Source organism: Siniperca chuatsi, linkage group LG15, assembly GCF_020085105.1.
Source record: "Siniperca chuatsi isolate FFG_IHB_CAS linkage group LG15, ASM2008510v1, whole genome shotgun sequence".
NCBI lineage: Eukaryota > Metazoa > Chordata > Actinopteri > Centrarchiformes > Sinipercidae > Siniperca > Siniperca chuatsi.
In genome coordinates, this window is record NC_058056.1 from 24239849 (window position 1) to 24267406 (window position 27558).

A 27558-nucleotide genomic window follows, 5' to 3' on the forward strand; every position below is an offset into this window, starting at 1 on the left:
TAGCTCGTATGTCTGAGTGTTTTTTCTCAGCTCTTCATTGGGTGGAGCCCCCGCTGGGAGCAGATTAGCCTCTTCATGGGGGATGTGACGCCCAGAGAGGAAGTATCAGAGGAGGACAAACACAAGGACAAATCATCCGGCCATCACTTAATATTCACCACAGACAAGCAGACGGCAGGAGAGGGCTTTCTCTGAGCTGGAGACTGAGATCCTTTTCTTCTCTTCTTTGTTTTCCCCCATTTTGATCTCCATTAGCTGCTACTGAGATTATTGTTGGTCGTCTCTGGAGGCAGAAATGTATTAAGTAACAGCAAAGGGGGGATGGTTAAATTTATAAAAAATCATGCACCTTTATAATAAATTACAATCTGTTGTTTATTAATCCCTGCATATAAAATGTATGTTCTGTTTTATTTTGTTTTTTTTTTTGGACATAGAAGTTTTATAGATTTTTTAAGAAAGGGTTTGTATGTTATGTAATTTCAGGGTTACAGGAGTAGACACTATTACAAGACATGCTGTAGGAAATAAAAAATGTGAATCAGAGTCAGAAGTCAGTTTATTGCTAAGTAGGTTGTCACATTCAAGGAGTTTTGGTGCATAACGGTCACAATAAACATAGTAAGAGATGTGCTGCAAAAGTCAAGAATCATCAATATAAACTAGAAATTTACAATAAAAATTTTTACTGAAAAGAGCTGTACAGTGTTTAAAACAAAGAGGATGGAATGTGCAAAATATTGACTAAGGAATGTGCAACAGTATGAAGAAAATATGCAATAATAAACAAGTATAATAAATAAGTTAAATAAGTAAAATTAAGTAGCACATACAGAAGTGAGAGACCCCAACAAAATTAAAAGAAAACATGCCAGTCACAGAACCTAGGCTTGTAATCTAAACAGGCACTTCATTGGCTTTTATATATTGTATATTTTATATAAGTCAAACAGGATGCTGCTCTACCACCACATTTAACCATTTCTTTCAAATCTGGAGCTTTAATTATTTCCCCGTCTCTCAGAATATGCCTGGAGGCTGTCATTACACCTGCCATAATAACAGAAAAGGCACATTTTGATATGTTTGGATCAGAGATTTGCAGTGGTGGAAGGTAACTAAGTACATTTTCTTCTACTTTATACTTTTTACTACATTTTACAGCTATAGTAACTTTTCAGATTAAGATTAGACATGACAACATTTAAGTTTATAAACTACATTGTTCGAGATTCATCCTTTTCGGCTTGTGGTGGGAGCCCCTTGTTACATTTTATCATCTATGAATCTAAATACACAATCTAATGTCTATTATTTAATCATTTCATGACCCCACAGATTTAATCTTTTGAGCCTTTGGAGGGGCCCAACCCAGATGTTGGGAACCACTGGACTAAACTACCAACTGTATCTTAACCTCGAGCACCTGCAACAGTAAAATGCCGCTTACACATTAATGCATCAGTATTAACAATCTAACAATGTCAGATAGAATAATTTATCAGTCACGGGGGACATTTTACTGCAGAACGAGTACTTTTACTTTGGTCCTTTAAGTACATTTAGTTGATTACACTTTTGTACTATTTTTGAATGCAGGACTGGAAATGGAGTATTTTTACATTGTGGTATTGTTACTTTAACTTAAGTAAAGTATCTGAATACTTCTTCCACCACTGGAGATTTGTCCATTTGAATATGTGTCCAATCTGGGGTCCTGTAAGATTACCAAAGGGAAACGAGGAGGATTTAGTTGTATATTTGTTTGTTTTGAAATTTGCAAGATCAAGATGACTTTGTCAAACATTGAGGAATGGAAAAAAATTAATAATATATATATATTTATGTCTTTAATTTCTTAAAATGGCATTTTGAGAGGTGAGAAAATGTAGATGTTTGCCAACATCTTGAGTATTTTTCTGCAGAGATGGATTTCATGTCCAACAGATGGCGTCAAACCCAAAGTTATTTAGACCGAACTGATTATATTAGATCACCACTTGATACTGATTTAGAGGAATCTGTATCAGAAACCTAAAAATGTTTTAAACTCACTATTATTGTAGAAAATGAAACTCCAGTTAGAGGATCTTGTTAACAGCGGCATCACCTAGTTTGGAAATGAAATGAACCAAATAAAAACATGATTTAATATTGTATTTGTATATATATTTTATGTACAATGTTGTGTGTGTGTATGTGTGTCTCAATAAGACAGATAAACAACATATGAATATTTTTAAGTCCTCCTCCTTGCTGGATGATTGACAGCTGCTGAGGTCAGTCCTCGGCTCTTTCCCACATGGCCCTCAGCCGCAGTTTAGCAGATAATTAAAATATAAATCGGACAAAGACCACTAAGTCTCCGGTTAAGCGTCACAAAGGGAGAGCCCACATCCCCAGAGCTGGTAAACCAACACCGTATTATTGAGCCCGCAAAGAAAAACACACCGGTCTCTGCCAGCTGTTCACCGCAAGTGTTGTGGTGTGACGGGCCGCCGAAACGGTCTGCAGGTCGCGGGAGGCACGCCGCGTTCAGGGGCTGTCGGAAATATGAGAATCATGAGTTTTCTGCACATAGATCATCAATGATGAATCATAGCTACCCTAAGTTTACATTACTTTGGGAAAATGAATCACTGAACATGACAAGATTTCTTGTTATCAGTTTTATCAGATTGATTTAAATGTTATTTTGACCAAATTCTTCAGAATCAGCTTTATCGGCCACGTGTGCGCGCACGTACAAGGAATTTGACTCCGGTTTTAAGTTGCTCTGTATACGTACACACAGAACAATTTACAGGAAGATAGAAATAGACGTACAGCTAAAAAACAAAGCTGAACAAAGATAAACAAACATAAACATTGTGAACTATTGTGTACATACAAGTAGGTGAAAAAATAGGTATAAATATAACACAACAAGCAAGAAACCAAACGTCTCTAGGTTTCCTTAGTTGTTATAACATATAACATATAACACCTGTTTCATTCAATAATATTCAACTGCTTCTTCCTTTTGAAAATGTATCTTGCTCCCCCTGGCATGTTTGTGTGGGCATGTTATGTGATTGTTATATATATACATAAAAGTATCTATCTATCTATCTATCTATCTATCTATCTATCTATCTATCTATCTATCTAGTTGGATAAATTGGATGCTCTATGAAAATGGCCCGAGTGCGATGTGCCTAAAGGCTGCTATTTTGTTATTTTATTGAAAATTTTAAAAAGAAAAGGATAAATAGCATACTAATGTAACTAACTAATAAAACGAGACAGAGAAAAAGTACAATAAAGCTGGTTTAATTTTTTATATTTGTGTGTTTCAGCTTTTACTTTGCGCACCAACACTGCAGGGGAAAGATTTGATGAAGGCCTAAAACTGCACCCATATAAGCCTAAATCACAACATAGGAATATATGTAGAAAAACCTCCCATGTATCAGTGATAGAGACGATATAGATTCAATGCATTTGTCCACATTAAACTTTGGATTGTCATTGTTGGAACAATGTTTACATTGAGAGTTTGCACTATAGGGCCACAAGGTCTACATTTACGGTAACTGCCTGGTTGGTAAACATGACTGTGCTGTAAGAAGCTATCCCTACAAAGCTTTCCCTAACTCTGACCAACTTCAGGTACTTTTAGGTGCCTAAACATAAATATAGACACTCATGCTTTACTTAACATGAGTGGATATTTTAGGCAGAATAATGAAAAAGTTGCATAAATGAAAACGTTTGACAGTAAACACTTTGCAGACACTGTCAGTATTAACTTGCATACAGTTTGCATACAGTATGCTCAGTATGAAAGTAAATCTTCAAGGGAACATTTTGCATATATGTTTAATATGATTTTTTTGACGATATGTTGATTAGTTGATGTAAAATAGTAACGTAATAATGTAATACAGGCAGCTTACTGTGATGCAGTGTCTTTGTTACAGGGTTTCTTGGTGATGAAGTTTGCCTGTCAATGTCATCTGTAGCCACTAATGTGCACAAGCCACTAAGGTATCCTTGTAAAGGTTAACCTGAAGTCAGTGTGAAATATAGTGATATTTGGAAAATACATAGTCACACTATCCTGCAACACATGCACATTTACTCTCCTTGTACTGCTGCAGTGCTTTAACTTTGCTCTCTGCTGCTGAAACTGCTTTTCAAAGTCACTAAAAACTAACTTCCTTTGCTCTTTCCATCCAACATCATCTTGGAAGTTGCAGCAATTTAAATTGACTGACTGCACCTGAACGTAGCTTGCGCAGATTGCTGGCAGGTTAGGAGTCTCCTGTTGGCTATGGGCTGCTTCGCTTTTGGCGCTGAGTTAATCTCCTGTGCTGTTTAGAAAGGATAACACTCGTCTACCTTCACAGAGCTGATCTGAATTTCACAGATCTGTTCACAATTTAAATAAACTCCTGACTCTGAATAATAGGCTCATGGTTGTAATAAAAACATATTGGAATACCAACCCTACTTATAATTACCACAGATGTAGCAGAAAATGATGCCTCCATAGGATGATCTGAAAAGATGGAGACCAATTATTTTTTCTACTGTAACATGAACATGCAGCAGTACACTCCTCAAAATCTATGCCTGAGAATAAAGAATACTGTGTAAGCTATTTTCCTTGCAGCAGTGATTTTTCTCAGCTTAGTTACCTGATTTTGACAGCTAATATTACTCCTATGACCCTGTTTGATCAAATAGTTCTTAAATTGCTCAAATAATCCATCAGCAGGTGAACAACATTATCACAGAGGTGAAAAAAAAAGACAGTATTTCCAAAGATTTTCCAAATGTTTGGGTTATTGGTTTAAGAGGTGTGTAAAATGTTACACTGTTTTTCAATAAGGGAAGGATACTGAAAGATTGAGACTTTATGTCCAGCCACAAAATATCACTGTGCAGAAGATGAAAGCTAAACACCTGCCATACTATAGTGGAGTTTGGTTTAGTCTGGGATCGCCTCTCTGGATCCATGATCTCCTGTTCAGTCCAGATAAAAACTCATTATGGAACCTCAGGTCCAGCAGATACCTGATCTCCTCCACACAGTCTAAATATTTGGATTTACATAAAGCCCAGTAACACCAGTATCACCAGTGCTCACAGCTCAGTAACAGCTGCTGCTCACCAGCAGTGTAATATGACAGACAGGAGGGTGTGCAATCATATTGCGGTCTACTGACAAGGGTTTCTATTAGTTTGTCCTCCCCATTTATATCAGTGAGGGAAAAACTGAACATTATAACCTTCATGAAGGGAGGATTCATAGCAGGACTGTCATATTAGACTGCATTAGCTTTAGCTAGGTGTAACTAATACACTTTTTAATATTGGGTTAATTGGTAGCACCTTACTTTACAGTTTTTCTCAATCGCTTTGGCTCATTTTTGTGAAACAGTCATAACAGTTTCATGAGACATCACAGCTCTATTGCATGTCTGCATAAGGTAGTAACTCACTCAAAACATTTCATTCATGCTTCAAAACCTAGTTATTGTGTCAGTAAACTGGCCAATGCCACCAAATTGGAAAGTTGTTTTGTCATCGTGTGAGCCGTACTGGTCAAAATGTTTCCCCAGTCAACCCTGGAAATGTTTCTTATATACAAATCTCTGCTTTGTTCTACTGTTTTTGTTGACACTGACTGCTTTACTATACAAGAATGTCAGTCTTGTCTAGCTGAATGCTATTGTGTATTGCACTGAGCTTTTTAGATTCAGATTTCAGCAGTAGGTAGGAAAAGTCAATACTGTACAATACTGTAGTGCACAGAAAAAGAATATGCACATTTGTATGTATACAGTAAATGTATTTATATAGCAATGTGTTACATGTACTGTAAACACAAAATGACATACATGCCAAAAAAAAAAATCAAACACAGCAACAATGAAAAAATCTAAAGATAAAAAGCAACAAATTGTACGTCCTCACAGTACGTAACACTACAAATTCTCATCTGTCACCTGGCAGGTAATTTGCCAATTCAGCAGACATCACAAACAGTCCATGTCATAGATATTTATGGAAAAGACATGTATGTCTGACAGGTTTTGATAATTGAATGGATCATTTTATGAGATTATAGATTATAAGACTATATTAGCAGTATATAAACATTTAATACATGGATTATAACAGCTGTAAGCACATATAAGGACATTTTTAAGTGCTTATTACTGTGCAGTATTTTCAATAATTCTAACTTCTTGTATGAGGACGAATTTTAAATAATAACGCCCACGGGAGGAGTTACAGTTGTTGAGAAATGCATTCATAAACACTTATATCTGCTTACAACTACATTATAGTGTGTTATAAATCATTTAAATGTTTATATAAATGCTAAATATGGAGCCCTGAGGTAAATTGTTACTGTTTAAAATGTACTGTTGTTTTTATCCTGAATCATTTATATACTTTCATCTGTTTTGTTGTTTTAACTTGAATTTGAAAGCCTAACCAGAGACGTTGCCTGCAAATTAGCTTCAGCTAGATGATATACACATATATACACACATATTACATCTGTTGCTTTGCTTCTTTGTATGTAACAACGTTTATCTGTATTTTTCCTGTTAAATAAACTAACAAACAAATGAATAAATAAGGAGGTATATAGTATGTCAAGTGCATGGATTTAAAGATATAAACAAAAATGAATGGGAAGCCCAGATGAAGCTGGGTGAGCTGCGTACCATCAGGACAAGAGATCAAGCCTTAAGCATCCGACAGACAGTTTTCACCCATTATCTCATCAGTGTGAGACTCTAGGAGGCGCTACAAGGTGACTTTGGCAACTAAAATGATTTTTAAGAAGTCTTTCATTCCAAGAGCAATCAGCATTTTAAGCTAAAAAAAACTGAGCCACAAGTCTTGCTCCAGAGTATTTCATGTTATGTTTGTTACTTTGTTTTAGGTATTTTATGTATATTCTTTACTTGTGTACCATACTTTATGCTTACGTATTGTCTCGTCTCAGTGGTATCTTGTTACCACATTTGTGCTACATGTTACTTGTTGTATATGTTAAATGTAACTGTGCTGTTTTTATGCTTTGGTGAAAGACAGTTTTCTGTAGAAAATCTTCTGGATTTCCTTTTTTTTTTTAATAAATTCATGAGTTCTTACTGAATTATGTTTGAATCACACGTGTCGACATATTGTGATGTGAGTTGTGTTTACAGGCAGTCACAGCTGTTTTTGGGGCCTGGACAATCTGTGTTAGTGTGAGTGTCATGTACGAGGACGGGAGCATTTCATTACGTTCATCAGGGGTGAGAAAGTGAGCCCTGATTAGGTTTCTAATTACCCAGTTTAAACTCTAAGTAGGCCATTTGCACTGCGGTGCTTGAACTGGATCCATTTTAGGCCTTCGTCTATCTGTTTCTCTTGGCTCCACAGAAAGTTTGTGTGTGGCAGCTGCTGGCCCTCATTGTCTACCAGAGTGTGTGTTTATATGTGCGTGTGTATATCCATCTTAAATGTGGATTAGCTGTGGTTATGTAACAGCTGTTGGTGTCAGGATCTGATATGAATCTGTGAGCCTGATGAGGGGATGATTGACAGCTCGCCTCCCAGAATAGATGAGGAATCTCTCTTTGATGAGGCCCTAAACTCTTAGTTGACCTCTTCACGGGGCTTTCTATAGACATCTCTCTGTCGTCTTCATGATTGGCGCGGATAATATCTTAATTAGACAGATTAGTTTGTAAGAAAATATTGCTAAACATTTCAGCCCCTCATTTAGAGCCTGTTAGATGCCTTTATGGCTCTCAAATAGGTTTTGTCTCTCGTGTGATTAGAGGACGTCGAGGGATGTTAGGCAGCCTTAAAACCTCATATTGGTCTGTGAAGCATTAGGAAATAATAGGCCATTTGGCACCGTATCATGGAAAATGATACAATCTCTTCACAAGGTCCTAGTAGCTGTTCTGCATCACATGATCTTCTTCAGCATTGGAATTGTAGATGTTGAAATTTAAATTTCTCTGAGCACCTTAAGGACTTCTTCGAGGGCAGCTGTGGCTTAGTGGTAGAGCGCGTCGTCCACCAATTCCCCCAGCCCACAAAGTGTCAAAGTGTCCTTGGGCGAGACACTGAACCCCAAAATGCTCCCGAGAGCTGTGCCTTCGGTGTGTGTGAATGATTAGTTAGTTTCTTTGTTCTGATGCAGTTGGCAGCATCAGTGTGTGAATGGGGTAAATGTGATATGTAGTGTGTGAAGCGCTTTGAGTGGTCGGAAGACTAGAAAGGCGCTATACAAGTACAGTCCATTTGCCATTCTTGTCTACGTTGGCTTAAAAACTAAGATTGAAAGTTTATTCTTGACCTTTGAAACAGAGTTGACAAAAACAATCTCAATGGGAAAAGTCTGTGTAATCAGTGGTGCTGAAACAATTAGTCAATCAACAGAAAATGAGCCATTAACAACTTTGCTGGTCAGACAAAACAAACCATTTAAATATGTCACTTTCTGGTTCTGGGCAATAGTGATGGGCATTTTTCACTATTTTTGACATTTTTATGATTAAATGATTAACTAATAATTGAATGAGTCCCTCTCCACTCAAAAATGTATTTTGCTTATTGATACTTCACTTGGATGTTTGACCCTCATTGTGCAGAATCATGTATGTGCAGTCTGACACTAGAAAGGGGGAAAGTTTCTCTGTGCTCACCTTAAATCTCAGTTTAAGACCAGTGGTGGAATGTAACTTAGTACATTTGAACAAAAGTACTGTACTTAAGTACAAATTTGAGGTACTTGTATTTTATTTGAGTCTTTTCATACCACTTTCTACTTCTACTCCACTACATTTCAGAGGGAAATATTGTACTTTTTACTTCACTACATATTTGAACGCCTTAGTTACTAGTTACTGAATTAAGATTTTTGCTTACAAAACATACAAAAAGCTTATAAAATATGATGTTTTGTTATGAATTAAAGTACCCAACATTATATACAAGTACAGCTGAAACGATTAGTTTATTAATTCTATTTTTACAGTGTAGTATTAGTACTTTTACTTAAGTAAAGGACCTGAATACTTCCTCCATCACTGTTTAAGACGTATACGTACGAGATGATTTTGTGACACTAGTTTGGAAGCCAATCACGGTCCAATATGCAACTTGTGTGATGTGGAAACTTGAAACATCCAGTGCACACACACACACACACACACACACACACACACACACACTGAGAATGGACTTTTCAGTTAAGTGGCAGACATCTTGTGTCCAGCAGTTAAACTTTTGAAATAAAAAATATTTGCATATTCATAGATTCTCAGTTTTTCAAAAAAGGAGAATGAATAGATGTTATTTTAAGTATTTCGTAACTTGTTAATTGACTTTTTTTGTGGAAAAACCATGTCAGAAACAAAGAGTGTTTTTATATGTCTTAAAACATGTCTGGAGGGAATCTTTAATTAATTGATTATGAGAACTGATCAATCAACAATGGGAAAAAATGGTCCTTTGCAGCCCTGAAGAGAGGCTTCTCAAATAATGTCAACATTGCCCAACAGTGGTAGTGAGTTGTTGCCTGTGATGCCCGACAGAGGGCGCTGTACGCCTCAGCTGGTATCTGTGCAACCCATGTTCACTGTTTCTGACCGCAAACAGGACAACTTGTGTTTACAGAAATGCAGCAGGGAAAGAAAGAAGAAGAATAAAAGACAAAAAAAATAATTCAAGTCATTTGGTTGTTATCAAACTCCCAAGTGTCCATCAAAGCTCTTGGCTGTTTGGGTAAAACCTTTTATGCAGTCTATGGGTAAAACCTGAGCAGGCCCTCATAATTCATGCAAAGCGTGTTAGCCATTCCTTTACATTCACTGCATTTTGATTTGCATGGATACAGCACAAAGATTTATATGATGTAATTGAGGTCGAACGCTTTTGCATATTATGTATAAGCTTAAGTATGTTATTTCATTTTAGACACATTACAGGTAAATGCTAAATTCACTCAAAAAGTCTCATCTCTTTAAAATGTACCATATTTTCCTTGGCAGCAAACTCCCACCCAACTGGCAGTCCGAGTAAGGTAAAAACACAACATTAAGATTTATTTGCTAATGCTGTTTGATGCAAGTCTGGACATAACAACCATGACGCCTGCCTGCTGCCCTCACTGCCTGTATAGGACACAGTAACAGATATCTGGACTTCTACCAACCTGCTTCATCACGCCAAAATCACATCTTTCCACAGCCAAAAACTCCATCTTGGCAACGCTAAAATGTTTCTGTAGCATCTTCCAACTCACAGAAATTCCATAAAACAGGACCATTTATCAGAGCCATTTTCCATCCACATTTGATTAATTTTTTTCAGTTCAGAGAAATCACAACCTTTGCTTTGACACCTGCATTCCTAGCTCCTTCAAAACTAATTTATTCTCAAACCTCATTACTGCCTCCACTAAAATTAACTTCCTGTGAAACACTATGGACAGATTCCTGGTATCTAAAATAATGTGACCACAGTGGACAAATGAAATTTTGCGGGAGGCGATAAACTGGACGTGTGGGAATCAGAACGTTCTTAATATTACAATCCAAATCCATCTCTCTCATAAAAACTTTTTTATGGTTTTATTTAGCAATCTCTGTCTTTGTGCAGTAGATTTTAAATACTTGTTGGAGGTGGAAATACGCCAATTAGAGGACAGAAAGGATTAAGTCAGTATTTGTGGTGGTTTGTTGATGGAAAGAAATGAGTGGGAAGGAGGAGTTTTAGTCAGAAATACTGAAATAATCCCCCACATTTTCAGCTTCCCTGCTGACTAAAAACTCTCCCTGCACTTCAGATTTCATGGATACAAAGATTTGTCAAGTGGCCCACGCTGCCTCCCTCTCCTTGGTCGCCACTTCAGAGCCAGTCTGTTTACTCGGTCTTTATCTGAGTGGAAAATCTCAAGTGCTTCTGTCAAAATACCCTCAAAGAAATCCCCTCAAAGAAAGAAAATCCTCTTCCTGTCAGCACAAATTGGCCCATAAAGTAATATTTCATATGTGAGCGGCAGTGGACAAAAGGTTAAGGTAAAGCTAGTATCTGATTGGATGGCAGTCACTTTGAAATTGGGGTCCAAGTAGTACTGTTCAGGCTTTTAACAGCAGTTGATGTGCTTTTGAGCATGGGACTCTGTCTTGCTTTAGCGGAGCTGCTAAGTGAGCTACACAGGAAGCTTTTAGTTATGAATGTGTGGATGTTTGATGTAGATGTAGTTAAATGTTTATCTATTCAGATATCTGTTTTGCAAGAGAGACTTGAGAACAAATTACATAGGCCTACATGAATCATCACAAGAAAATTCAGTCACACACAGCAGTCATTATGAGTACACACACTGACTAACACATTCACAAATAAAAGTATCAGTAAGTAGAACTTCAAGTCCCTCAGAGGAATGAGAAACAAAGAAAAACAGCAAAAAGTTAGCCTTTTTTTTTTAAATATTCACTTTCTGGGGGAGAATAAGATGAGAAGATAGGCCTATCACTTCCATACTTGTCCGTTAATTATAAGACTAACTTCCTCCGTCACTTCCTGGAATCTCTGCTGGTTGCCTGGCAACGGCCCCCAACCAGGAAATAGTCCGACACATAAAATTTAAAACTGCGAATTTTCGTTTTTACAATTCGGTTTTTGTACGGATTAAACAAACAAGATATTACGTGTTAATTGGTGAGCTTTAGACTTGCTAGTTTATGTATTTTATTACCTTCGGACAGTGCTAGGCTAGCTGTTACTCCGTTTTCAGACTTCATGCTTAGTCAAGCTAACCGGGGCTGTAAACGTATTTCCCAAACTGTCAAACTATTCCTTTAAGGTAAAAAATATATATATACCCACCTGTTTCAGTGACTAGCTTTTTCCATATTGCTCCTGTTCTGGCCTCTCTTAACTGGTTACCACTCAGTTTCAGAGTTGATTTTAAGATACTAATTAAGAACTTCATTGGTCTGCTCCAGGTCACATCAGAGCCACAGTGCGCCCTCAGACCCTCTGGCCATTGTTGAATCCTGGCTCAAGACTAAGGTGACCAGGCTTTTGCAGTCAGGACCCCTCAGCTCCGGAACTCCCTTCCTGAGGATCTGGATTCGGTTGCACTGGCTGGTCATAAATCCATTATTAGGTTTGTGTGTAAAGTCCTTCCTAAGAAACTACTAGCTAGCTTGTTTTTAATACCTGGATCAGACAAGCTAACGTTGTTTTTGTCAGTTAAGCTAGCTTGTTCAGTTAGCTACAGTATGCAACAGCTACACCTGAGTTAGTGGGAGTAAATATTTAGTAACATCTAATCTCTATTAATTGCTAATTTGTGTGGTGCAAAGTGTTTTAATTTAGTGATGCATGAATCTTCACTAACTGTCTTATCTGTTTTATTTATGTATTTTTAAATCTTATTTGAATGTGATGTATTTTATTTTTGTGCTTTTAATTGCCTACTTTTATTCGTAGTGCTGATATGTGGTAGTCTTAACTTCCCATGTGAAGCACATTAACTCTTCTTTAAAATGTGCTGTTTAGCATAAAATAAAAAAGTTTATTATTATTATTTGAGGGTTTAGGATGCGGTTTAGAATTACTGTATTTTTATATATATTAATTTATATTTATATTTTATTTTTATTTGTTACTTTCTTCTCCATAGTGTAGGAGGAATTATTCTTATCTTTGGAAGAATTATGAGTATTTCAGTGTGTATGAATTACCTCCATACAATTAAGGACATATCCAACTTTGGCTTCCTTGGGAAATAACTGTATTTATGCGTGCAAGATTCTTTGATTTGTCAATATTTCTATCAAAATGTAGTAAAACCGTTGGTCACAAAAGAAAACAGACCCATAACTTCATTAGTTGTCCTTATAAAAGCATAATTTTAATATGCTTATAAAAAATATAATTGAGCTCAAAGACTGGACATTTGAAATCTTTACAAAAGTAAAAACAACAAAAACAACAAAAAAATATTTCTTACAGTTTCTTAAATGTGTGTGGCCAGTGAATGTCCTTGGACAATGTGATAAACCTCAAACTGCTCCTGAGCTGCTGCTTTGCTTCCAAAGCTGCACTTTGGTCAGCCTGTGGGATGATGTACATTCACATCTACTATAGGAACGATACAAATGTCATTACTGTGTGTAAATTAACTAATTAACTACCTCTAACCTAAATGAATGATCCGTTTAACTTGTTTGTCAATAAATAGACCGGGATATGACATATAGCGAAGGCCGTACACTCTCCTCAGGTCAAGCAGCGGCAAATTCTTCACTATTTATTGATTTTTCTCACATGCAAGCTGTGCACAGTTAAGCACTACATCACCAACACCAGCATCGGCCACTAACCTCACATGCCCCGGGTTGTATAAGTCCTTTCACAGCAGCACGTCAAGTAAGTTCAGACAGAATGAAGCAGGCAAGTCAACTGGGAACAAATTCTTCTTCACAATGACAGCTGGTTAGAGACAAACAGGGTCTCGATGGTGAAGGAGGGACAAAAACAAAACAAAAGGGAAGGATAAGAATACTACTAGTATGCAAAAGATAAAAGAAACCAGAATTTAAAAAGACTTAACAGGCATAAGTACTCAGTCGAAGACAGCAAACAGCTTGACAAATGACATGAGCAACCACAAGGACACTACAACAAGCTATTAAAACATGCGGCAAACGGTCGCATCTGTTCTGCATGAATATGGCAAAGTTGACTTAACACCAAAGGGAAGTTTTTTGAAAAATCAAAATCATGTTCTGGAAACATCTAATTAGTGAAACCGTCACGTGAAAACAGGATGTGCCAAAAATATCAGCCAGGGATATCACAAATGTGGTTGACTTAATGTCACGGCCATTGGTGACCAATGGTGCTTTGGTCTGGAAAATTCTGCCTGCAGTGCTGACGAAGAAAATGGTGCCACAGATTCCCCTTAAAGGCAGAATAAGTAGGATTTTCCTAAAAAACAATGTATAGACTCATACAAAAATAATCCCTCTCAATCATCACTTATGACCCACTCGAAGTGTGTGGCGGTGTCTGTATCTGCAGAGACCCTGCCCTCTGCCTGTATTTTCTTAGTTTCTTATTAGTTTGCTGTGTTCGGGACGTTTCTGGGTGTCAACCTTTGGGCAGTGGCGTGTGTCCCCCAGCCAATAACAGCGCGCATGCTGTGAGGTCGGGACTCTGTAAAAACGTAGCAAGCAGGTTATATCGCTGTCTCCGTCTCTCTCCTCTGCTCTCTGTCTGTGTCATAGATGCATCCCCAGCTGGCACAGTGCTAAAACGAAGTGTGGAGATAGGTTGGGTCTGAGCTAAATTCTAATCAGCATGCTAACATGCTCACAATGATAATACTAACATGCTAATGTTTAGCAGGTATAATGTTTACCATTTTAGTTTACCATCTTAGCATGCTAACATTTGGTAAGTAGCACTATTAGCACTAAGTACAACTGAGGCTGATGGGAATGTCATTATGTCATTGGCGCTAGAGGAAATGTCAGAGGATCATCAAAGTTATTACAATTCATCCTGAGGGGGACATGAATGTCCGGACCAAATTTCATAACAATCCATCAAATAGTTGTTTAGATATTGTCATCCATAGCAAGGCAGGAAAACAACTGATTGCTCCTTGTCGTTAGTTTGCATTTTATAACAGCCAATACAGACTTGTAGGTCCAACGAGCTGCAATCTGGTTCATATTTACATTTTTACATTTATTCATTTGGCAGATGCTTTTATCTAAACGATGTACAAATGAAGTACAATCCAAGCCAAAGTAGATCAAGGAGAAGCCATTGGGAATAAGTTCCAGACCGCTCAAATCCATGTTCCACCTAACGCAAGTGCTTCAAGGTTTGCAGGTGCATGAAGTAAGAAATAATAGTGTAGGAAATGAGAATTGTTGTTTTTAGAAAGAGAGAAAGAGCATATGAGGTTAAAAGATCTGAGATATGGTTTCATATATTTTTAGAACTAGTAGATAGACTAAACTGATTATAGTGAAGCAATCTGAATTTTAGTTTATTGTGAAATGTTGTTTCTCTTGCCAAAAAGCCTTTGAGCAAAGCACTAATGTGCATTTGTTATCTGATCATCATGTGTGGACTGTCTGCTCTCAGACAGAGAAGACTAAACTCAGCCAAGCCATAACAAGACTCCAAAAATGGCTGCCAATTACTCTGTCTGGGACATTTGGTCCAATGGCATAGCTGACGAGTGCATTTCTGTACGTTCTACCTCCACATTTACAACAGAACCAGAAGAGTTGGATCATAGTTTAAATGCCAGTGCACTCTCAGAGAAACAAGGATGGCACAGATTTCAGATGAAACTCTGTAAAGATGAAACATGGCATGGCTTTAAAAAGGGCAACAGTGCTCAGTATGTTTACTGGGTAAATGTAAAGATGCAGCATTTAACTTCTGAGTTGATGTATCAGGATAATAAAAGGCTGTAATAGTCTCTGTTACTACTTAAAATATCCAGATAAAGATAACTTGAAGATTTGGATTGATCATAAATCAGCCTCGTCCATCAGTGGCTACGCGGAAAGATTTCAGAGTAAAGTTGTTTATGTGAGATGGCCGAAGCCTCCTGCTACCATGTAATGAAACTGCTGATGAAGACCATGTGATACAGTTAAAAGCTTGTAAGTGGAGCTTGAGTTGTGGTTGTTTTGGCAAGAATGAACTTTAATGCTTAACTCTAAGCCAACATGGAAAAGAAGTCCTAAAAGTGTTGTATGGATGAAATCATAACAGCTACCGATCACGCATATCAACAGATCCATTTCCATGACAACTGAGCAAACGCCATCCACTGATAAAGATCATGTGGTATGATTGAAAGTTCTGGGAAAAGCTAGAAAGTGGACCTTGAGTTGGGATTGTTTTGTCAAATGAAACAGCCAGTTTTCAAGCCATTTCCTTTCAAAATGTAGTCTAGTTTTATGAAAATGTACACACAAACATGTCTACTTATACATATATATACTACATGTAATCTTATAAATTATGTGCACCAATTATGACTCTCAGGTTTAACATCTTATCAGAGTAGAGCTGCAATATTTAGTTGATTCATTCATTAGTCAGTCAACTATTTTGATCATCAATTAATCATTTAAGTCAGTTTTCAAGCAAAAATGCCAAATATTCTCTGGTTCCAGCTTCTTTCCTTGTCTTAACATTATAGTAAAGTGTAATATCTTTGGGATTTAGACTGTTGGTTTGACAAAACATGGAAATTGCAGGAAATAGGAAACTGTAATAGGCTTTGTCACAGTGTTCTGGTGTTTTAGCAAATAATGGAAAAAATATAATTAATCGATAATGAAAATAATCATTACTTGCAGCCCTATGTCACATGTAAAGTAACATTTGAAGTGTTACGTCAGTCTGAGGGAGTTGTTTAAGTCTACAAATGTTACTGTAGTACATGGAAAGGATTTGGCTTTCATGTAGTTTTCAAAAGAATGTTTTTATAGCTTGTACTACAGAGGCCTCCATCAGGGTATCTGCAGTGTGAACAGGCATTACAGCCAAACAGAGACGAGTTTTACATTCTTTCAGAGGAGCGGAGTTGACTTGGTTGCCTAATACAGCAAGCAGATACATATCACCTCACATTCCAGTACAGGCTTGTATTGCAGTGTCTGTTCATTGCAGCCCATGTGTTGTGGCGGAGCTGAACTTCCTTGTCCTGCAGAAGAAGGAGGATAGAGGCGTGACGTCGCTGCCCGCAGAGAGGCCCGTACGGCAGGAGAAGAGAGGCAGGGACACGCCGTGCGGGGACGGACGCTGTTTGTGCCGCAGAGCAGACTGCTGCGAAACACATGAACAGCCAGGGCACAAAACAACCGGCAACCGCGGAAACTTTGCAGAGACGATAGACAGCAATAATGCGGCACCGCCCGCCGACTCCGGAGCTGATGTGACTGACACACCCAGAGCAGGGAGGAAGCGGCGGACACCACCACCACCTCTCCCGGGTTGCCTCGCCTCGTCACGGTGTGCGCGGCAGGTCAGTCGGTTGGTCTGTCTGTCTGTCTGGAGGGGGACATGTCCTCGCTAACCGTCGAGGAGGACCAGAAATGGGCACCGACACACGTCCAGGTGACTGTGTTGAGAGGCAGGGGCTTACGGGGCAAGGGCAAGCACGGCACCAGCGACGTGTACACCATCATCCAGCTGGGGAAGGAGAAATACTCGACCTGCGTGGTGGAGAAGACTACCGAGCCGGAGTGGAGGGAGGAGTGCTCGTTCGAGCTGCAGCCCGGCGTGCTGGAGAGCGGCGGGGGGAGCGGCTATCCGGCCGGGAGCAACGAGCTGGTCCTCACCGTCATGCACCGGGCGCTCATCGGGCTGGACGTGTTCCTAGGACAGGCGGTGATCCAGCTGGATAAGGTCTTTCGCGAGACTAGATACGTGAAAAACGAGTAAGTTCAGCTGTCTATACATGTGATAGTTGTGTGTGTGTGTGTGTGTGTGTGTGTGTGTGGCGTCAGCATGCAGCTGAGGGTATCAAACGCTGCATACATATGCTTCATCTGCCATTAATTCATCTGTTTTCCTATGTTCATTGAACTCATCAGGGTGTTTCTTTTGTTTTACAGTCAGCTTTTGTCCTGTTTTAGTTGCTACACAGTTTGTGCTCAGATATAAACACAGCTGTCAAGTCTCTGGTGCTGCATCAGGGCCCTGCAGACACACCCTCCTCCCACAGACACCAAACTAACTCTGAGTACATGACCACTATACACCTCAAGGCTTCCCCAAAACCTGACCTTCTAGAAACCACACTTTCACCTCCTTCAGGGTGTCCACATTAGGTGCTTGTTGTGTTTGTTTTGTTGTGGGTTCTTAAAATGTTGTTTCCCAGTAGCTGAGACATGACGTAGAGCAGGGGGGGATTAATGCCTGTCCCAGTTCCAGGGATTATCTAACGGATTCATGATCCGAAGTCCCCAAGGTATTTTTAGCATAACATGTTGTTTTACAAAAGCTAAACCACTGGAGCACAGATTTGGATGTATAGAAGTGACGCAAAATTAGATGTTGCATACATTTAACAGCTTAAACATTTGCCAAATCTTATAGTAAATTTCCATCCTCAGATAACTCTTATTTATGATCAAGATGTGATTTTGGAGTTATTTAGTGGTGAAGGACAGCAATGTTTTGGTGCACCAAATTTCCCTTAACCATAATGTTATATATAGCTCTATTCATGATGTCCTACACTCCCCGTAATACCTTTCAACACCTCACATAAAACAAGTTTTAACTTGTTGCATTCAGCTGTAGGTTTGATGTTTTTAGCATAGAAATGAGCAAGAAACAAAGTGAGATTTGCTTAACTCAAACATTTCTCATGACAGCAATGCATTATGGTCAATTGATACTACTGTCAGTGGAGAAATTGGACTCCCTGCTTCTTCTATGATTGATTTCTCCCTGTTTTATTGTAGATTGGTGCAAAATTTAGCACATACATTATTCAGAGAGACTGGCAGCAAAACCTGAAATTTATTGCTGATTATTTGGATAGCTAAATCATTTCCTGCGATCAAACCATAATGAGAAGTGATGGCACTTTGTTTACATTATCCCAGACAGAGCTAAATTACTTTTTTTCAACACCAGTATCATAGTGTGTGTTAATCCTGACTTTAAAAGGACCAACTGCGGTCAAAACGTCAGTGATAAATAAAACCACCTCTTTTCAAATGTGTCATTTCCACAATCAGGACCTCATTTTTTGTTATTTATTCTTTAATTAACATAAGTCCAGTATTAAACAGAATTGGTAGAAGATGCTCTAGGACATCCGCCTTCATACTGACACCCTGTTGACTGAGCACAGATTGAATATTTTGGCTTGATGATGAATGCAAACGTTCCTCTTGCCCACTTTAGTTTCCGTGTCCTTTATGGCAGTTTGGTTAAAAACGACTACCAGCCGACCTGACTGTGCTTTCACTCAGATAGACCTGTGAATGTGAGATGAAAGGGGAACCAGTCTCCTCCTGTCGGCCCTGTTGGAGCTGGTCACTTGAAGGTTAGAGTCAGCCTGTGATTTTGAAGTGTCAGCAGTTTGGTGTCTTGGTACATTCAATGTCTCCACGTGGTATTTAGTGAATCTGGGCTGGTCATTAGCAACACATCCCACAGTCAACACTAATCACCAATGTCAACCCAAAAAAAAAAAAAACGTCCTTGGTTTGACAGCGAACATCCACCAAAACATGAGCCACGTTTTAGGAGAAACTGTTGTTCTTGTGCTACTTGATGCTACAGTATAAGATGTTAAATACAAAAGCTCCTGCATACTCAGTCACAGTCAACTCTACAATTTAATTTGTGAAAAAGCTTTGAAATCTATCTGGAAGATTGATAGACTGAAATGTCTGTGACTGAAAGAGCAAAATAAGCACAGTGTCATGTTTTTGAGCTGTAAACAAAAGCAGTATGCATGGCTCTCATATTGTAAACATTATTGAGATTGAAGTACTCTACTTAAGAGTACTGCACCGTTTTTAGCATTGCACTCCTATAAAATGTTTGGACTTGCGATGGACAGTTTACAAAAAGGATCAAAATTGATGCAGCAGAACCAGAGATATTGTCTTTTTTCTTTCTTGTCAAAACCTGGCGCCTACATTACCCACAGTGCAACTTGAGCACCGACAGCTTGGTTGGAGATTTGGGTGTGTTATGCTAGCAGTAGCTAATGTAGCCTCTAGCCTCTAGCCTCAAGTAGAGATGAGGAGCTGGGCTACAGAGGTCTGGTAAGCTCACTTCTTTCCAACTCCACACCCGCAGATTTTTTTATTTTCACACTTGTTGTCTTCAGCCCCAACCGACACTGACTCAAGTGACATCATTTGAGGAAATTTGTCAGATTTCGCGCAGCTCCCACTGGAGCCACAAAAGGCTTTATACAATTTTTTTCACATATACAGTTGTACTCCCCAACACCTGTATTTTACTAAGTTAAGAAAGTTATTGCACTGCTGTCTGTGAGCTGAACTTGTTAAGGCTCTGGCACCTCAGTCAGTGATGACTTTGGCTGCATGGATATTGTTCTAAATGTTTTGCTACAAGTGACACAGCAATTATTTTGCTTTTTCAATGCTGAAAATGTTTTGAGATCAGAAAATTAACAATCACACATAGAAAAGGATGATTTGCTTAATCTTTTTGCATCTTTAAAAACTGTCAGCCAGATGGAGACTGACCAGTATGTTACAGTATGTTTTTCCCTTCAGGGTGATTTGTGGTTGTGGGCTGTTCCCAGTAACACCCCTAAATGTAAAGCTGTGTGATTTGTGTTATCTTTGGACTCTCATGATAGAGTAATAATAGGTTCTTCAAGGTTGTCGTTTTGTTTGAGCCAAGCTTTATTTGCATGGTGATAAAACCTAGAAGGAGATATGAATGGTGGCAGTAAAATCTGATAATAAAAACACACAGAAAGAATAAGTGCAATCAAGAAGATGCTCAGGTGAGATGGAGGAAAGAAAAACAGGTGCTTTTTAAAACCAGCTCAGCTCAACACAAACAAAGCAACAACAAAAGTTACTTAACATACACATGAATTTCAAAACATAAAAAATACACTTTCCAGTGATAGTAGTGTTGCATTTAGTATTGCATAGAGAGGACTGATGTGTGTGCCTAGACTTCTTCACTTTACAGTTTCTAATATTTATAAAGCCCTTTAGAGGAGGTGGGGGCTTCACAGTGATATAGTGCTTTGGGTGACCGTATATTTCAGCAAATGGTGGTATGGCAGGTCGAAATGGCTCTTTTCTTCTGAACCTCTGACTTGTTTTATTCTCTCTAGGATTCATCAGTTTCCATTCAGTGTACCTCTAAGTCAGCGTGTTCCAGTCACAGTCAGTGGAAATGATGGATGAGGTTTAAATTTAGATGTGGTTATGCTGGGAAAAGATGAGTTTATTCTGCGTGTGAGATGATGAAGTGATGATTAAAGTGAGGTAGTACTAGAGGTATGGACTCAAGTCACATGACTTGGACTCAAGTTGTGAATCTGGTGACTTTAGACTTGACAAAATCAAAAAAGACTCAACTTTTTCAACCGAGTGTAACTTTAAAGGAGCACATCATTAACAAACTGTGTGGGTTACAGGTTACGTTAGAAAAGTAAATAGCATATCCACTGTGTAGTATTTCCCCACTGTGTGGAAGCTGGTCATGGATGCTATCAGAGTTCAGGCTAACATTGGCAGCTCTGTCCTGTACTTTATTGGATTTGGGGAAATTTACAAACAACCCCAGCAACTTTACCTGAGAAAGTGTTACTTTTGCCAAACATATTTAGTCCTCATCCTGAATGCCATCCAACTTAAAGCATTCTGTTTGAAAATATACACAGGTATGTAAGCTAAGCTCAGCGGGATTTTTGTCAACCAAATCATGGCGCTAAGTAGCTAGCAAGCTAGCTACAGCTAATAAAATCTGCTAGCGACAGTTCTCATTTCAGCCAGCAAAATTTATGGTCACTGGCTGTAAATTTACTATACTAACTATTCAAAAGTTTTAAATTGCATTCAATTTCTGAAGTTTTACAAACTAAACGATTAAACAATAATGAAAATAATCATTAGTTGCAGCCCTACAGTGAGGCAAAAAATCCAGTACCAAACATCTAATTAATATTCTGATCAGTATGAAACACTCTAAATGACATTAGGTTTAATAGTTTCTATATATATATATATATATATATATATATATATATATATATATATATATATATATATATATATAATATATGAGACAGTTTAACTTAAATAACAGTGAGAGCAAAAACAACCACATGAATGCTTTATTTTAATGTCGAATCTTTATTCAGCTAATTCGTCATAAAATGGGTGGCATGGGAGGATGCAGTGGCTGTAATGTATTTGCATGTTGAGCTATCAGTGTAGAGCAGATTCTTTGAAAGGTGGGCGTTGGGTGAATTCCCCTACCAGGGTCTGCCTGGAGGAAGCTACAAAAACACTGCCAGATCAGCACGCTGTGGACAAAAACTAGCAAGCAACCCACATTATTAACAATTTTTTTTATTTGTGATGCTTTTGCTAGATATTGAACTTGTCATACACATTTTTTTCTTAATAAGCAAGTTTTTTCCCAGGAGGGTAATTTAAAATGTCAGCTTTTTTCCCCCTACAGATCAGGCATTTTTCACGGTATTGGTTGGGTGATTCTTGCAGTGCTGATATTATGATTTAGATGTTAGATTTGGTATTTTACAACCACTCCTTTTTATGCCATTGCTGTCTCAGTTTCACACCACCTGTCATGTTGTGTATCTGTAGGAGGCAAAGCTCTGATGTTTCAGACCTTAGTGTTACTAAGGCAGGCCTGAGAACTGAACCTCCTTCTGCTGAGTGAGGCAGAAAGACTGTGTGTGTGTGTGTGTGTGGTTTTCTGTCTATTTGTGCGTGATGTACATCCAGAAAAATCCTCTGCTAAGAGTCGACAGACTTTCAGTAGCTACTGCAGAGAGAGAATATAGTCTAATGGACATGAGAAGTTACATAACAGTGTGACCTGACAAGTCATCCTACATAATATAAATGTACCTCAGCTTGTTGAAAACATTTGTGTGGAGATTTATCAGATTAATTTAAGTAAAAAACATTCATAGGTAGAAGGATATACAGCAGCCGACATTTTACTCATATTGCTACTATCTTGCTGTAGAGGCTGTGTGGTTGCATCACAAATCTCCCATCAGCCTGTTATGCATCATCATCATGGAGGTAGAGTGAAGCAAAGACAAGAAGACACATGAAAATGACTTGCGGTTTAGGTAAAGGACATTTTACATGTGTTATTAGCAGACGAGAAGAGACAGGTAAGCCAAATCTAGGTCACTGTGACACATGCGCCTAAATTGCCCTGTCGGTGTTCAGTTCAGGTCAAAGCACTCTTAAGCTGCGTTTCCACCCAAAGTACTTGGAACTTTTATTCCCAGGAACTACTTTTCAAGGAACTAAAAGATTCCTTAAGCCCATTAGCTAGGTAATTAGCTAGCATGCTAATGTAAGCAAAACAGCCAATGCTAAGGGATGCTAGTACTAGCCATAACTAGCTTCTTCAGTATTTAGCAATTGTGTAAATTGTGTCTACAGGACAGTGAGTTTTAGCTGACCAGGTATACTTTTTATCTGACTATAAACTCTGCAAAATAGAGATACATTTCTCCTTACTTGATTCCAAACCCACTTAAAATTATTTGTATTATTAATGGAGAAGGAGCATACATTTATTTTACATTAGTTTTTGGAACCACTTTAATTGCTTAATTTTTAATGCTTACTTTTTAGTCTAAAATGAATCATAATCTCAAAACCCTAATTTCTCAGTGTCATGGTATGAAAGGGGCTTGTTGTCTTTGTCATTAAAGCACAAAATCAATTAGAAGCTTTAATCATTTTGATTATACATTAATAACCAACTAATAACACTGCAAGTCATGCTCAAAGGCATAATAAATCCACTTAGTGGTGCATCCACATCAGTTCATAAAGAAATCCCTTCCTCAAAAACCGGATATAGGAACCTGTGCTGTTTTTAGCAATGGGATTTTTATTACTGATTAATCTTCATGTGGAGAAAGTAAGGACATTTGAGGGATAAAACAATGTGATTTGGTTTCTAGTGAAACTCAATGAATCAGATATTTTGTTAATTGTGTTTATAAAATGCCAGTTTGGTTGCTAGCTAAGTAGCAGTGATGAATTGACCAGCTTCCACTCAACATCTGCATTCAAATGAATTGAATTGTGTTGAGAGGGCAAAGTTGTACATTAAGAAAATGCCACCAGCTGTCCAATAGCTGCCAATATGATTGCCAGTCCTCGAAGCCTTAGTCTTTTTAGGGTGATCTCCCTTTAAAGATTATATATATTTTTTAAACTGTTAGTTATTTAAGACATTTAGCATTGGTTGTTGTACATAAATCTCCTAAAGTCTGCTCAAATAGAGAAACCCACAGTACATCTAGTCTCACATAGCTTGACAATTTTGCTACTTCTGGACACAAAGTTAACTGGAATCTTTTGTAATGCAGAAATTGGCCTTGGACTTCACATAAGATGGCTTTGTATAATAACAGCACAGTCCAATAGAAAGTTGTATTATTTGTCGCAGCCTTTGTAAGCAAACAGACAGCAGTCGCCTTGTTCTCAGGATGTGTTTGTAGCTGCAGCACCTGCTTCTGTTTGTGGTGATCTACCTTTCCTCATTGACTCATTTTGCTGTTGCTTAATACTTGGGTAAACAACACCCACCTAATGAATTTAAATGCTAGGCCCTGCTTCAGTGGCTTTTCACATGTGATCAGTTAGATATTTTGGAGAGGATATGCTACTATTTATTTTTCATGTGTTGTTTTCTTGTGACCACAATTTATTGATTTTATGATCTTGGCATTAGAAGCTTGGGTTTCCCTGTGATCGTGAAATATTTGTACTGTGATCATGAAAAATAATTCTGTCACCATGTTGAGTTGACAAACTAATTATCCTGTGATCATGTTATGTTAAGATCACAAACTTTTCTAACATCCATTCATTATCTTCATGACATAATTATTTGGTGGGAAAAAAACTTTTAACAATCACCCATTTGCTCTCTGGTTTTCTTTTTAATTTTCTGTAATCAACAAAGTTTACCTTCTCTACATCTCTTTGCTTAAAGCTACATAAAAACTTGGTTAGTTGGTTACAAGTTGACTACTAAAACAGTTTTACGAGTATCTACGAGTATATTTCTGTCTAGCTGACCGCTAAATATTTAGTTGACGATGTCTGTTATTGTCCTCTCAGTCTGCTAAGGGTAGGTAGCCTCTGTTTGTTCGTCTTTTTGATACAACTATGACTTACTATTCACAAAAAAAGAACAATTATCTTGGTTTTCTATCACTGATCCCTAATGTGGGCCCGAGGAGATGTAGTTTGAAGATACAATGCTTGGCTGTGTGAAAGTATTGGGAGGGAAGTTGGTTGTGAGGTTAGAGCTCATCGCATCCAGATGTGGAATGTGGTCTGGGTCTCGCGGCCTTGTCTGCTACTTGAGCTGACGAGGCAGGAATCCAGGCCACTTTACCAGCATTGCCCACAGTGCTCCTGGAGGGTTTATTGGTTTGTATCATTGAAAGAGATGTCATGGGAAGTCTTCACTTGATAATTCAAATGAAGTAGAACCACTTACCTACCTTGCATCCTCTCTAAGTGGCTTGACACACCAAGCCGATAATCTGCCACTGTTGTGCCATTCTTGGGCCGTCGTCAAGTGCCTTCAGCTGACCGTGGATTGTAGTTTTTGCAGTGTGCCAAGCACTGTTGGCTCTAATTGGACCTTGCCAGTGACTATTTTGCTGAATCAGCATGTTTAATTTGCAGCAGAGGTAGTTGGTGAGAGACGGCTCTCTGAATGTTGATGTCTGTTCAGCATAATGAATCAGAAATTTCACACTTTAAGGGAACATTTATGTTTATCAAAGATCTAATGTTTGTGAGTCCCCATTTCTTTGGACAAAAATCTGTGTAACTGGTGGCTTGCCTAGGTTTAATATTCAAATTGGATAATTACGATGCTATTGGAGATTTAGGCTATAACCTTAGCGTTAGCTTTCACTTATTACTAGCGTGTTCTTCTGTTCTGATTATGTTGTGTTGGACTTGCTGTGTTTCTGTATTTTTCTGTCATGTATGTGCTATCAAATTAGTGAATGTGTTTCTCAATTAGCTTGTGTTTTATTCTTTTGCTGCATTTTCTAGCCTGCTAATGGCGTGGCTATAGGGATGTTTGTTGGCTGGCCAGTCAGTCAGTAGGTCTGTTAGTCGCTCCACCACTTTGGTCCAGAGTGAAATATCTCAACAACTATTTGATGGATTGCCATGAAATTCGCGACATGTGTCCATGGTGCCCAGAGGATGAGTCCTATTGACTTTGGTGATCCTCTCTTTTCTTCTAGCACCATCAAAATTTGGGTCAAAAGTTCTTTGGTTTATGACCAAATAGCTGCAAAACCAGTGACATTCCCATCAGCCTCAGCTCTATTTTGTGTTGCTAATTAGCAAATGTTAGGATGTCAACATGCTAAACTAAGACGGTGAACATCGTAAACATTATACGTGCTAAACTCAGCATGTTAGCATGATGACATTAGCATTTAGCTCAAAGCGCTGCTCTGCCTAAGTCTAGCCTCACAGAGCCGCTAGCATGGCTGTATTAGTTTTGTTTCTAAATGTGACGTATGTGTCAGAGTGGTAAAGATCTTTTCTTTATATGCTTGTGTTGTGCTGCATCAAGCTCTCTCTGCCCCTGTAGAGTGCATTGAGCCTCACAACAACCCCCCTGACTCCTCTGGTAGTAAAAAAAAAAAGAAAAAAAAAAAAAAGAAGTAACTCAGAGCGATTTAACCTTAAATACCAATATGTTTGGTAAATTAAGTGCACAGCTAAATTCCACAGTTGACGCAGATCCTGTGCCCTTGGCACAAGTTTTATTTCAGAGTCTCTTCTCTCTGGCTCTGATACCACCCAGGCTCAGAGAGCCCCACAGAGACATGCTGTACATGCTGGATAAAATAGGTTGATATCCCACTAGCCTTGTAATTTCAGCCCTGTCCTGCCTTGAAGGGTGGTTTCTATGGATCGACTTGTTCCACTGAAGACTTTGTAAGCTGAAGCCTAGAATAAGACGGCAGCTCCTGGAAGAGAAAATGTTCCTATCTACTCCTCAGTGGATCAGGGAGGGGGGGGAGGAGATGGTGTCATACTGGGATGGGGTGGAGTGTTTTGATTTCCTGTTTTTGCAAGATGGGGCAGCAGATCTGCAGTTATGCTTTGCAGCTCTGGAATGGGACTGTATACAACAATGAAATCTGTGTAGACTCCCACATATTCCAAAAAACAGGCAGAGCATTTGGTTATGAAGATTGTTGTGGCTGTTTAGAACCAAAAATGCTTTATAATATCAGCACAGTGGCCTTGTTGAACTATACAGTTGTCTGTGTGGGATGATGCTTTTGGGAAACTGGGTCCTCTTCTGTAACAGACTGTGTAATGCCTGAGTACGTGGGCTTCAAAATGTAGGCTGCTGTTTTTGTCTGTGTTGCAGTTTCTGTATTTAGGCCTCATGCCGTTTACTTAGATTTACATTTGTTGTTGTCAGGGTTTTTCATGCGTCACATGACCCTTGAGCACAGGTGCATGTACGTAAGTAGGCCTGTAACGTTTTTGCATCGTCTTCAAAAACAAAAGACGGTTTGTGTATCATGAAAATTGCTTTTGAAATGTTTTTAGTCAGCAGAAGCAAAATTTTTCTCTCACTGTTTTTATATGAACAGTTTTGATCTAATTCAGTCTGCCTAAGTCAACTAATTACCAAACGTATATAAATCACAAATTTGCAAGTTTTTGCTCCATGATCTTCTAAGTAGAGGCTAGG

The 27558-nt window shown here is 38.5% G+C and overlaps 1 protein-coding gene across 5 annotated transcripts in view; it reads left to right on the forward strand.

The window, feature by feature from the left end:
- The first annotated feature begins 12045 nt into the window (after positions 1–12045).
- rab11fip5a (RAB11 family interacting protein 5a (class I)) overlaps positions 12046–27558 on the forward strand; it is a 37062-nt gene continuing 21549 nt past the window's right edge. For 2 of the 5 annotated variants that reach the window (XM_044166212.1, XM_044166215.1), the window contains exons 1-2: positions 12046–12184; positions 16732–17501. In XM_044166212.1, coding sequence (XP_044022147.1) covers positions 17125–17501 — 377 coding nt within the window. In that variant the 5' untranslated portion in view covers positions 12046–12184; positions 16732–17124. Of the gene's footprint in view, positions 12185–14567; positions 17502–27558 lie in introns of those variants that run through there. The other 3 variants (XM_044166214.1, XM_044166217.1, XM_044166213.1) reach the window with 3 other exon arrangements.